Below are 13822 nucleotides of genomic sequence, written 5' to 3'. Positions count from 1 at the left end.
TCAAATAGGTAAATCTTTTTTTATTGAAACACTCCATTTCGCAAATTTCCAATTGTCTCGTTTTAGTTATTTTAATAATTTTGATAAAATAATTTATATTCCTTATTTTTCCGTTTATACCTTAACACGTTCCGTGCCTAGCCGTATATATTATAATAAATTTAAGATGTATTATCAAAATAGTGTAGAACAAAAGAAATAAATTGCGAAATGTTTTATGATAATGTATTTGTTTATGTAAAATATTGAACGGCCTGAATGGAAAATTCAGCGTAAGCCATTGAGGCACGGAACATGCTATGCTAGCTAATAATTTATTAAAAAATTACTACTAATTAATTTTATTAAGACTAAACATTTTTACAATAAATTTAAAATAAATTACAATTAATTCTGTTAATTTAGTAGTTAGTAAAATGCTCGCATGCAAAATAGTTGAAAAATGGGCTTTAGATTTTTTACATTATATTACTAATACTTTTACATTACTAATTAATTTTATTAATACTATACATTTTTACAATAAATTTAAAATAAATTATAATTTATTTTGTTATGTGTAATATGGCCTTTAGATTTTTTACATTTGCTAGCATTTATAAAACAATAAAACGAGCTGTGTTGCTATGCGATAGTAATTATTTAAAACAGATGCCAATTTTTTGCCCTTGACAACGGTCTCAAAAATTTTATCTTGGTGTGCGAATATTTTGTCTATTAAAAATTTAGAAATTGAAAAATTTTTTAGATTTTTTATTTGGTGAAACAGAATATTTGGACTATAGCAAGGATATTATACACTCTTCATCGGAGAGAAAATAGCTACTTGGACAACAGCGAGAAGTAACATCAGATAAGTATGAAACCTTATTTACTGAAACGCTCCGTTTCATGGAATCTTGCTCAGTTTAGACGCACGTGATAATTGCTGCATCTTACGTAATGGTTCTATTTGTATCATTATCAATATTTTTATGGCTGACAATTTACATTATTTAGTATTAAAAAAATTTTTTGATGTAGATACATTTTACGATATAGGTATTTTATCTTCAGCATTGCATATTTTTAAATGTTCCACATTAGATGAAAATATTTTTACCGTTTGTATAAATGAAGTCCACCAAAAATGTTTTAGAATGCTCTTCTGGAATTCCACATTAGTTGATGAAAATGATTCACATGATGAACAATAATTCACAAACTTCTCAATATATAGTTGCTGCAATAATACATATTGATAAAATTTAAAAATAATTTTGTAATAATAAAACTTATAAATAAACACACTTTGTTACTGTTTAAAAAAAAAACTAAGTTAATAAAATTAGTTGTAAAAAAATATTTATATTTATACCTGCAAAAATAAAAATGTAAAAAAATTATATTTTATCGGTGCATATTTTTTTCAGGAAATTTATAAAGAAAGGTGCTCAAAAATAAACAAAGGACATATTTCTGCCATCAAAGAGAGACCAATTCTTGATAACCAAAGTAACAGTTTCACTATCAAAAATGTTTGATTAATACAAGATAACAATAACGTTGACTTCTATTTTAAATTAAACTGAAAAGTTTATTTACATGAATATATATATATGTATAATTATTATTTTTTTAAATATTACTTTTAGGTAAAAATGTTATTCTGTTATTCTGTTCTTTGTCTACAAATGCTTTTTAAAATATATTTTTGATTATATCATATTTTAGGGCAGAGTAGGCCGGGGTGAGAGCGAACTGAACACATACGCTTCTGGTATAATAATATTTTTATTATATATTAGTAATGTTCGTGTTGCGACCACAAGGATAGAGAAGATAAAAGATGTAGATGCGCATGCGGCGAGCATAAACTATCGCTCGAGCTTAGATAGAGATGGCGCGGGATGTGTCCGCTCGGGTATCGCCACATAAATTCTAACACTTCCCCTCGAGGCTCGTGCGGTGATCCGCGTTAACTCTATTTTCTACACCTAAAAGTTCAATGCACTTTCGATGTTTTGGTCCCGATAAACCTTTAGTAAGGATATCCGCCGCCATGTTTTCTGTTGACTTGTAAACGACCTCGATACGGCCGCTCTCCAGCATTCCTCGAACAAAATGATGCCTCACGTCGATATGCTTAGATCGGTTGTGAAACACAGGGTTCTCAGCCAACTTGATGGCTCCAGAGCTGTCGCTGAATATCTTTACCTTTCCAACGCTTTCCAATCCAAGTTCGACGAGGAGGATTTGAAGATACACTGCTTCCTTGGTAGTCTCACTCAAGGCCATATACTCGGCCTCTGTTGATGAGAGAGCGGTGGTCCTCTACTTTCGAGATTCCCAAGTAACAGGACATCCAGCCAAGACAAAAGCAAATCCTGTATAGGACTTTCTGTCGTCTATACAGTTTGCCCAGTCGGCGTCCACGTAGTCAACGAGTGGATGAGTATTTCTTCCAAATGATAATCCGATGTCCCTGGTGCCTCTCAAGTATCTCAGCACGCGTTTCGCAACGGACCAATGACTCGAGTCGTAACAATTGTTGTACTGACTCAGATAACTGACTGCGTGTGCGATGTCAGGTCTTGTACACACAGCCAAATACATCAAGGCTCCAACTAGTTCACGGTAGGGAAGATTCACGTCTTGCTGGGTGATGTCTTCGTTTCTTTTCAGTTTCACGCCGACATCCAATGGTGTCTTTACTGATTTTGATTCGGACATTCCGAAACGACTCAATATATCATTCAAGTATCCCCTTTGATTCATGGATATAACTCCTCGGTCTTGCGAAAATTCGATTCCGAGACAATATCTTACGGCTCCTAGATTTTTGACATCAAACTTAGTGGATAAAAATTCGTACAATTTAGAAACGTTCCGATTCCTTTTTGATGCCACTAGCATGTCGTCCACGTAGATCAGTGCTCGGAATTAGTCTGAACATTTCAGCCGATTTCCGTGGTATACGCCTCCTTTCCTCTCCTTACCGCGCGCGCCGCAGCCGCTTGGGCCAGCGCCGCCGAGCGTTAGGAGCGACACTATCTGATTATGAGTGGGTTCTTCTCCCTATTTATTAAAATTTAAAAAAATGTATTAAAATTTATTAAAAATAAATTTTTTATTTTTAAATTTATTAAGTGAAAATATTTCAATAGATTTCCACGTCACCCATGAGATACTAATGCTGAAGCGTTTTTTTTTAAAGTGGTTTCCCCCGTAGACCTATTCCACTAAAGATAAAAATAAATTCTTAATTTAAAAAAAAAATATATAAAAGAGATTTTCTTAATTAGATTTTCTTGGCCTTTTATGAGAATGAACAATTGATGCAATAATGTAGATAGAAACCACTTTTTGAAAAACGTGTCAGTATTAGTACCTCATGGGTGACGTAGAAATCTATTGAAATATTTCCACTTAATAAATTTAAAAATAAAAATTTATTTTTAATAAATTTTAATAAATTTTTTTAAATTTTAATAAATAGGGAGAAGAACCTACTCACAGAACCTAATCAGATAGTGCCGTTCCTAACGCTCGGCGGCGCTGGCCCTAGCGGCTGCGGCGCGCGCGGTAAGGAGAGGAAAGGAGGCGTATATCACGGAAATCGGCTGAAATGTTTAGACTAATTCCGAGCACTGACGTAGATCAAGACCATAAGGATGTCTTCCTCTCGCCGGAGGTAGAATAAACAGGGATCACAAGCGGATTGAGTAAGTCCGAAGCTTTTAAGAACTTCACTCAGCTTTACATGCCAGCGCCGCCCTGCCTGGCGTAAGCCATAGAGCGACTTCTTTAGAAGGAGCACTTTCTCTCCACAATCTAATTTCTCTAGCATCTTTGTGGATGACTTGTGAATCTTGCTTCCTTTCTTTTCTCGATCGACGATTCTCTCTAAGATATCTTCGAAATTGTCCGGACATTCCATAAGAATCTCTTCCTCGAGTTCGCCGTTTAAGTACGCTGACGTAATGTCAAAATAACTTAAGAACAACTCATGTTGAACGGCTAGTGCGGCTATCATGCGAATAGAGCTCATGCGGGCTACGGGCGCAAATGTATCGCCAAAATCGATGCCAGGACGCTGCGAGTAGCCTTTTGCGACAAGTCGAGCCTTTCTTCGTTCCAGGGTTCCATCGCTATTAAACTTGTTTCGGAGTACGAAACGACTCCTGATGACTTTGCGATCTTTGGGACGATCGATGATTATCCATGTATCGTTCGCGATGATTGACTTCAGCTCCGATTCCATGGCCGCGAGCCATTCGTCCGCCTCTGGGCTTCGCAGTGCTTCTTTGACTGGAATCTCGGCTAGATACGCAACTTCCGCGTCCCCGTCGCCGAAAAACAATTCGTTGTATTGCTTCTTGGGCCTTCCCCTGGATCCGGTTCTTATTATACGTGGCCTTCCTCGGCCTCTCCTTGGCAAGTTCGCATTGTTTTCGTCGACGCCTTCTTGGACTAAGGAATCCTCTTCGTTGTCGAGTTCTATTTCCTCCTCGCAAGTCTTTAGAGGGATTTCGACTTCGCCGCCTTCCGAGTTTTCCGTGTGCTCCTCGTCGTTTGTGCTGAAGTCCTCAAAGTCGTTGCTAATTTGATCCTCGTCGTTTTCCAAGAATTTCGCGTCACGGGTTACATCGATTCGTCGTTCTTCCGGAATCCACACTCGATACGCCTTGGACTCTTCAGAGTATCCGACGAAGATTCCTTTGTTCGATCGATTATCAAGTTTACCTTTATTTGGATTTCTAACTAAAGTGTAAACTTTGCATCCGAATTCTCGGAGATGGCGCAGATCTGGTGTCTTGCCCGTCCATTTCTCGAAGGATGTTTTTCCGTCTAGACTATTTGAAGGACATCTATTTCTAATGTAGTTGGCGGTGTTTACAGCCTCTCCCCAGAACGATGGTGGCAACCCGGACTGGATCAGCAAACATCTTGCCATCTCTATGAGTGTGCGATTCCGTCTTTCCGCTACGCCATTTTGCTCAGGGGTGTGAGTCACAGTCAGCCGTCTGCCTATGCCGTATTCCGCTAGGAATTGATCGAATGCCTTACTTCGATACTCCTTCCCGTTGTCAGACTGAAGGTATTTGATGCTTCTTCCGGTTTGCTTCTCGACGAAGGCCTTGTAATCCTTGAATGCATTCAAAACTTTGTCTTTTCCTTTCAGCAATTTGATCTTGCACCATTTCGAGTGGTCGTCTATAAAGGTAAGTATGTACCTCGCTTTTCCATTTGATTCAATGCGCATCGGCCCGCATACATCGGAATGTACGATTTCTAGGAGTTCCGTTTTTCTATCGGACGCTGTCGGAAACGAGGCTTGCGTCATTTTTCCTCGAATACAAATCTCACAATCAAATTTGTTCTTTGACGTACCTAAGTTGATGCCTTGTACGCTTCCGTTACGAACGCCCTCCGCGAGATCGCGCGTGTTAAGATGTCCCATTCTCCGGTGCCATGATTCAAATAAATCGCGCGTCTTTTTATTTTTGATCGTCGCATTACATTCTAGCTTCGCTTCGCGTAGGTAATAAAGATCATTGATGCGATCGGCAACGAGTGTGATGTTTCCGTTTCTGTCGATCACTTTGCCGTATTTACTATCAAAAATTACTGTATAGCCTTTATCTGCAATTTTACTTACTGAGAGAAGGTTGGTTCTCAAATCCGGTACGTATAATGTATCGCGTACACTTACTCTTTTAAGTTTACCGTTAACCTCCGCCGCGATTGAGATCTCGCCTCTCGCTTTTATCTCGGTTGACGCATTATTCGCGAAATTTAACTTCCCAGAGTTTACGCTCGATATCTCCGTAAAATCGCGTTTATCTTTACATAAGTGCGTAGAACACCCACTGTCCAAACACCAGCTTTCACGCGATTTATCGTCTTTTACTTGGAACGTCTTTTGTGCGGGCACTTCTTCCGATGACGCGAACAGACTTACATCTTCCGCTTTTTGAGCAACGGTATCTTCGAGTGATGCTCGACAATCGGCGGCTTTGTGTCCTATTTTGTGATATCGGTGACACTTATATTTAAAGGATTTGCTGTCTTTTTGATCACGCTTGCCGCGCTCACCGTCTTTCGAATCACGTTCCTTGTTTCTTTTCGGATTCGCCGTCCGTCGCTTAACGAGCGGTCCCTTTACTACCATGGCGTTGGATGTACATGCGCGCGTATCTGCTTTTCGCGCGTCACCTTCCTCCACGATTTTTACGCGTAACGCTTCCGGACTCGGTAGATCGTCGCGGGACTCTATGGCGCACCTGAAATTTTCGAAACAAGGTGGTAAGCTTGTAACATGGGTTAAACCCATGTTACTATTCGCGCAATCGGCCGCAACGATCGTCCGCGCATCGAGCCGCCGGCCGCAACACGTCATCGGAATGCGGCCGCCGAGTGGGGCGAGCGGGTATGTAAGGCCGTCGCTCCGGCCAGTAGAGACCTGACCCGGTCTGCAGTGAGCACGCTGCAGACCTTCCGAGTCATCAGGGCGCACTCTGACTCGGCTCTTCCTTTCCTCTAGAAGCAGGGAGCACTCTGTCTCCGCCAGGCGCACTCGGCATCCGTATACTTCTCCGTTCCTCTAGGAGCAGGGAGCACTCTGTCTCCGCCGGGCGCACTCGGCATCCGTATACCGTTCCTTTCCTTTAGGAGCAGGGAGCACTCTGTCTCCGCCGGGCGCACTCGGCATCTGTTCACCGTTCACCGTCCCCCTCAAGGCAGGGAGCACTCTGTCTTCGTCGGGAGCACTCGACGTCCCGTACACACTGTCCGTTCCTCCGTAGGATTAAGTAGTATTTAGTTCGCGCTTCCTAGTTTAGATTCTCTAGTTTGTATTCTTTTTAGTTTATCCTTTTCTGGCTTATATCCGCTAGCATGTATTCTTTTCGTTATATTAAATGGTTTATCCTTTTCTAGCTTGTATTCAGTAGTTTATATTCTTTCGCGGTAGATACCTGTCTCACTCTTGCGTTACCCGCGTTACTTCCGTACTTTCCGCGCGCTCTTGCTTGCACGCCGCACTCGCTTGCTTTAATAACTACCGCTTGCTCTTTATAGTAATTATTGCTTCAATATATTATGCTTTCTTCAGTTAAGAATATATTTATTTTTACCTCCAAATTGGTCTAAGTTAATTGAAGTCTCCCCGTCTGACCGCTTATCCCGAATCCTGGCACCGGCGAGCTACTCCGCGCTTAGCAATAAGACCGCGAGATAAATTTGCACCGTTACAAGCTGTACAACAACATAATTGTTAGTAAGTCGCTATTAATGTCTACTTCCATTTCCGCGAGCTTGTCCACGGTGTCGAAGAACTGGTTCAAGTGTTCTCGAACGTCTTTTCCGTCGTCCATCCGATGCAGGGTCAGCTGTTTCAGTAGGGTGGCCTTCCGCGCCGGTCCTGTCGATTGGTAGATGGTCTGCAGTTTCCGCCATACCTCATTCGACGTTTTGCAACCTTTAATCCGTTTTAGCTCGGCCGGGCTTATTCCCAAGATAATGTCAGACTTTGCCTTTCGATCTTCCTTTTTCCATGCAGCAGCGGCTGCGATACCATTTGGATCGTTTTCGATTACCTGGGGTTTGGCCTTTTCTCCTATCACGTATGCCCATGTATCGTTTTTGACGAGTAGCGCTTCCATTTGGATCTTCCATGTGTCGAAGTTGTCTCGATTTAGTGGTTCAATCCGCACAATATAATGTGAAGCCATATTGATTCGTCTCTCGACAACGCTTACGATCGGTTTCGACTAACCGCACTTTTGTCCTCACGCGTATTTCTCTCTTGTTTCATTTTGCTTCTCACACTTTCACTGCGAGTCCTGGGCCCATAACCTTTTAGAGCAGAGTAGGCCGGGGTGAGAGCGAACTGAACACATACGCTTCTGGTATAATAATACTTTTATTATATATTAGTAATGTTCGTGTTGCGACCACAAGGATAGAGAAGATAAAAGATGTAGATGCGCATGCGGCGAGCATAAACTATCGCTCGAGCTTAGATAGAGATGGCGCGGGATGTGTCCGCTCGGGTATCGCCACATAAATTCTAACATCATATATAAGTTGTAAAATTTATGCATTAAAGAAACTTGATATCAGATTCAAATTGTTTTCGTACAACAATTTACAAATAACAAATAATTAGAATATTTTTGTATATATTTAAACTTTTCAAAAAAGCTGTTATACATACAAACTTTTAAAACTGTTATACAAAAAAAAATTATTTATATATTGGTACCGCGGAAAGTTCGTGTCGTTTTTTCCCTCAAAATAAAATACAAAAATTTTGTACAAAAGAGTTTATTCAATCTGTTATATATTGGCCATTTTGATCGATGATCTTCTGCCATCTTTCTGGTAACTTCATAATTCCGCTGGTGTAGAAGCCCCGGGGTTTCTGAGCGAAAAACTCGTCCAATCCATTTTTGACGCTCTCTAAAGAATTGAATTTTTGCCCATCGAGATGATTCAGCAGAGACCGGAACAAATGATAATTCGAAGGAGCAATATCGGGCGAGTACGGCGGATGAGTCATAATTTCCCAGTCAAACGTTCGCAATCTTTTCCGCGTCACCAATGATGTGTGTGGTCTTGCGTTGTCGTGATAAAAGACAACTCTTTTTCTGTTTGTCAATTCCGGCCGCTTATCCTTGATTGCCTGCTTCAATTTGTCAAGTTGTGAGCAGTATTTCTCCGAATTAATAGTTTCACCTTGCGGGAGCAGCTCATAATACACCACGCCTTGCCAGTCCCACCAAATACAGAGCAGGACCTTTTGTAGGTGCAATTCTCTATTGGCAACCATTTGCGATGGTTCACCGGGCTTAGACCAAGACCTTTTACGTTTAATGTTGTTGTAAATAACCCATTTCTCGTCTCCAGTCACCAAACGTTTCAAAAAAGACTCCGATTTGTTCCACCTCAGAAGCGAATCGCAGATCTCGATTCGGTCTACAATATTAAATTTTTTTCGCTCAATTCATAAGGTACCCAAATATCGATTTTTTTAACATATCCCATCGCTTTCAAATGGGCTCTTACTTGTGTGGCACTGATATTGATCCTCTCTGCGATCTCCTCTGCCGTCAAATGTCGATCATTTTCAATTAATGCCTTAATTTCATCATCGTCGACCTCGGATGGCCGTCCGGAGCGAGGTGCATCTTCAAGATCGAAATTGCCAGAACGAAAGCGGGCAAACCATTTGCGGCATACTGATTCGCTTAAGGCATTGTCTCCGTACACAGCACATATCTCACGTTCGGCTTCCTTTAACCCTTTCCGGAAGAAAAAAAGCAAAATATGCCGAAAGTGCACCTTATTTTCTTCCATATTTAAACGTAAGTAATATCAATACAACACATTCAATGTGAATAACTTTTTTTTCAAATGTCAAGGAAGGTTAGACCTTTCCAAAACTATAATGAAGTTGGCTGCAATTGCTACGCGTAATGCTTTTTTTCTCAATAAGCGACATCTCAGGGAAAAAACGACACGAACTTTCTGCGGTACCCAATATATATACGTTATTTGTAAATTGTTGCATGAAAACAATTTGAATCTGATATCAAGTTTCTTTAATTCATAAATTTTACTTATATATGATATAATCAAAAATATATTTTAAAAAGCATTTTGTAGACAAAGCAACAGAATAACATTTTTACCTAAAAGCAATATTTAAAAAATAATAATTATATATTTTTTTTCTTTCCTTGTACACTTTATAGAATATTTTTTTTATTTAAGGTAATTATCTCTGACAATAAATGTAAAACTTAATTTCTTACAAATTGATCTAAATTTTTACTATATCTTTATTGAAGTAATATCTAAATGGTCCTGTAAGAAGAGAAATTTATCGTTTAGAAGCTGAGATAATTGCAATTATAATTGTACTTTTTTTGTCTTGCGTACCTTAAGGTAATTATAATTGCAATCATCTCAGTTTCTGAACAGTAAATTCTTTTATTCTTGCAGAACCACTTAGATATTACTTCAATAAAGGTATAGTGAAAATTTTAATCAATTTATAAGAAATTAATTTTTTACACCTATTCCCACACAGCACAAAACATCCTATGACATCTTAGGGATATCTCAATGTCCTGAGGTAATCCTACCTGAGGTAATGCTTCCCTTCTCGGGATACATGATTCTGTTACTTTATATTTTACAATATACATGTATTCACACAATTTGCCTTTGCTTTACCCATGGAGAACAACAGGTCTAAGAAACGTCTATAGACCTGTTGTTCTCCCTGGGTATACACAATTATGTTCACATTTAAGAAAAAATTGTTTTATTCACTTTTCTTCTTGCAATCTTCTTTTTCCTCTCGTCTGTTTTTTCCTTATTTCTTTCGTTTTTCTCTTTTTTTCATGTTTTTTTAAACATCCATTCTATTCCTTTTCCTCCCTCTGACATTATTGTTTCTTCTTATATTTGCAATGTGTGTGTTTCCGTTTCTGTACATTCTTTTCTTATAGCAAAATGGATCGCCCTAAAAGGCCAATCATGAAGCCTTCAAGATATATAACCACATCATCAGATGAAGCTCGATGAAGCTCGATGAAGACGAAAGAAGACAGCGGATGGAAGAGAATTACAGATAACAGACGATATAAGGGAGTTGCAAGCAGTTTTAAACGAAAACTGCTCGCCAATTTATACTAACAATGAGAACCATTTACACACACAGAATATACAAGTATCACAATCATCTCAGGCATACACACAGACAGCCACAAATTCACAAAACATTTCTTACATACAATTACAAACATCCCATGAACCAAATTACACTGAACCTATACTTACATATGAATCAAATATAATGCCAAATGTTTCAAAATTTCAGGCTCAACCACGCCATGCAGAAAATGATGTGCAATATTGGTGAGTATATGATAATTATTGCAAAAAAAAAATTATTACATAATGCACTTTGGAGCTAACGTATATTTATTTTGTAGGAAGTTTCAAGAGCGACTGGAAACCATAGAAGCTCAATTGAAGTAAGTCCAAAATATAATATGTAGCAGTAATATATATTACATATATATAATTATATATATTTATGTTTGCAGGAAATTGAATATCAACGTAGAACAAATTTTAAAATGTGTTCAAGACAGAGATCGACGCCGAGTAACAAAAGTGTCATGCTTGCCACTTTCCACGGAAAAGGATGTGCAAGATTTTAAAAATGTTAATGACGAGACGTATAAAGAAGTTGTAAATTTTAATGTAAAAACGCATAGATTTTTAATGAATAAATTAGTGTAATAAACACAATTATGTTTTCACATTTCAGGTGAATTTTCTACAATATGTTGGCGGGTTTACAGCCAAGGAAGCAATTAATTTATGTTTGAAAGAAATTATGGAAGATCAAACGATAGCAACGTTTACATGGTTTGGCCGTGAAGAAGGCTCACGGCCTTTGTACAACGCGCGAATTATTCAGGCGATTTACGGTAAGCTTTTTTTCAGTATTTGTACATAAAATAAAAGCAATACAATTTTAATAATAAAATGTTATATTTCTTATATTTTTCAGTTGCTGTTTCCAATAATAAACATTTTGAAAAACCAACTCGATCAGAATTTCAATGCTATATGCGAGAAGCCTTGAGATCGGCAAAACAACGCCACAGAACATATAAGCGACAAAATAGATCGAGGAAGAAGGAGCGAAATGTGGCTCAAAAATATTGGGCCGATGAAGAGGAATTGGACAACGAACCGGATGAAGCAGTGGAACAAAATGAAAGTGATTAGGTATGTATATACTAAATTTTATTTATAGAATATAATAAATTATTATTAAATTATTAATATTATAAAACTATGTTGCAGTGCCTTGAAGATTATACAAGTAGAATTGGATTCATCGTTGGATTTATCGCCCTTTGTGATATAAACGGTGATATAAAATAAATTAAAATAAGTTTTAAGTTAAAAGTTCGTAAAAGTGTTAGTTTTATATAAATACATAGTATTAACATTAGTATTATTACTTTAAAATTTTACTAAGTTTTTGTAAATTGTGTAGGTAATGAGGTGGTTTTTTAGCTGGTAGGCGGTCAGAATAGCGGATTTATGATCCAAGTTCTAGCTGAATCCAGCACTCCCCCATGGTACGGACCATGGGGACGTCTTTTGAAGATTTTTCCACCTCCGTTAAAAAAAAAAAAAAAATTTAATTATAAGTTAGAAAATATTTTATTAAACTTATTATTATAATAATAAATTTACGTCGTGTATAATGTAATAACTTGTAATAAAATTAGTTATAAGTACTGAATTTGTAATATTTAATATGTAATATTACAATATAATATGTATATGTAATAAATATAAAATATAAGTAATATGTATAAAAGTATATGTAGAATATAAAATAATATGTAGAAAATCGTACGAAATTATCTTAAATTGTATTAAATTATAACAAAATTTTATATAAATAAATAAAAATTTGTTTTTAAATAATTAATATTTTTAATTTTATTTAAAAAACATTTAAAATATTATTTTTTTTAAACCCGACATTTTTAAATGCCATTTTTAAAAAACACGACATTTTTAAAAACCACTTTTTAATTTCATTAAATACCATTTAAAAATGCACATTTTCTGATCCATTTCTACCGTATTTCTGCCGCCACATCGTGACTGCATATTGTGCTCAATTTTTGCTGTACGTCTGCTGTCGGTAACTGCTATTGCAGGCTCTGTTCAATATCGACTGCATTTCTAGCGTCACATCGTGACGGCACGCCGTGCTGCATTTCTGCCGCGTTTCTGCCGTCACATTGTGCCGTCACATAGTGCTAGCAAAAACATAGCTTAATGAGGACGCAGCGGAGCGGAATCTGCTGCACATTCATGATTGAATCTGCTGATATACTGCTGGCATTTTGCTATCTGGGGTATGATTGAATTTTTAAATAAGTAATTTTTAATATTTATAATAGCGTTTTTTACTGAGCCGCACTGAGTGCGCACCGAATATTTGTTCAGTAGCAGCAACACTGTACGAGGTTGCCGAAAGTGCGAGTTTCTTGCACTCCCAGCTAAATAATAAACTACATGTGTCAAGTGCCAAAAAGTGCAATATTTCTGGATTTACGAAAAATGATGGAACATTCAGAGAAATTAAACATTTGCTTTAAAGTCAATAATGACATGCTGTCATTAAAACTTCAATCAAGTGAAATAGACTTATTCAATAAATTGATAATGTGTCAAAAATGATAATATGTCCAATTCAGCAGAGGTAGATTTACTACCTCCGTGAGTTCCATCCGACGGATAGAATTGTGAAATTGCGTAAATATCAATTATTTTATAAGCTGTTGCTCTTGCAACACGAAAATGACTTTTGAACTGTAACAATAATATATAATTATTTGTAGCACTTATATACAACACATGTATATATTTTTCCACATAATACAATACCAATACAGTACAATAAACAATACCTGTACAGCAACAATTAAATTATTAATAAACAATAAATATATAATCACGACTTACGTCCTTATCCGTAAAATTATATACAACATTAATAAAATTTTCGATTTTTGGAATTTTTTGTGGATTTCCTTTTGTTATTTCATCTTCATCACTGCTAGATGATGAAGAAGATAGCAAATCTAGCAATTGAAGAGCATTAAAAATATCGCGCGCTGCCATCTTGCACTCAACCGACACCGTCTCTTAGAGCTCGTGTCGAATTTATGCACTAACGTGCAAAAACTCGGCACTCAACTTCTCACTGAAACAGCGCGCTCCGTCT

The 13822-nt window shown here is 37.4% G+C and overlaps 2 protein-coding genes across 2 annotated transcripts; one reads left to right on the top strand and one right to left on the bottom strand.

The window, feature by feature from the left end:
* Positions 1 to 2313: 2313 nt before the first annotated feature.
* LOC136998686 (uncharacterized) lies at positions 2314 to 2757 on the bottom strand. The gene has a single exon (XM_067351769.1). The coding sequence runs from the start codon at positions 2755 to 2757 to the stop codon at positions 2314 to 2316; it is 444 nt and encodes a 147-aa protein (XP_067207870.1).
* A 4906-nt stretch (positions 2758 to 7663) lies between these two features.
* On the top strand, positions 7664 to 12936 carry LOC136998886 (uncharacterized). The gene is made up of 3 exons (XM_067352246.1): positions 7664 to 10911; positions 10989 to 11030; positions 11103 to 12936. The coding sequence occupies exons 1-3, from the start codon at positions 10850 to 10852 to the stop codon at positions 11299 to 11301; spliced, it is 303 nt and encodes a 100-aa protein (XP_067208347.1). The 5' UTR covers positions 7664 to 10849; the 3' UTR covers positions 11302 to 12936.
* The last annotated feature ends 886 nt before the right edge of the window (positions 12937 to 13822 follow it).

Source organism: Linepithema humile, chromosome 3 (genome assembly GCF_040581485.1).
Source record: "Linepithema humile isolate Giens D197 chromosome 3, Lhum_UNIL_v1.0, whole genome shotgun sequence".
Taxonomy (NCBI): domain Eukaryota; kingdom Metazoa; phylum Arthropoda; class Insecta; order Hymenoptera; family Formicidae; genus Linepithema; species Linepithema humile.
Note: the sequence above shows the minus strand (reverse complement) of the source record. Positions and strands in the feature narration are given on the sequence as shown.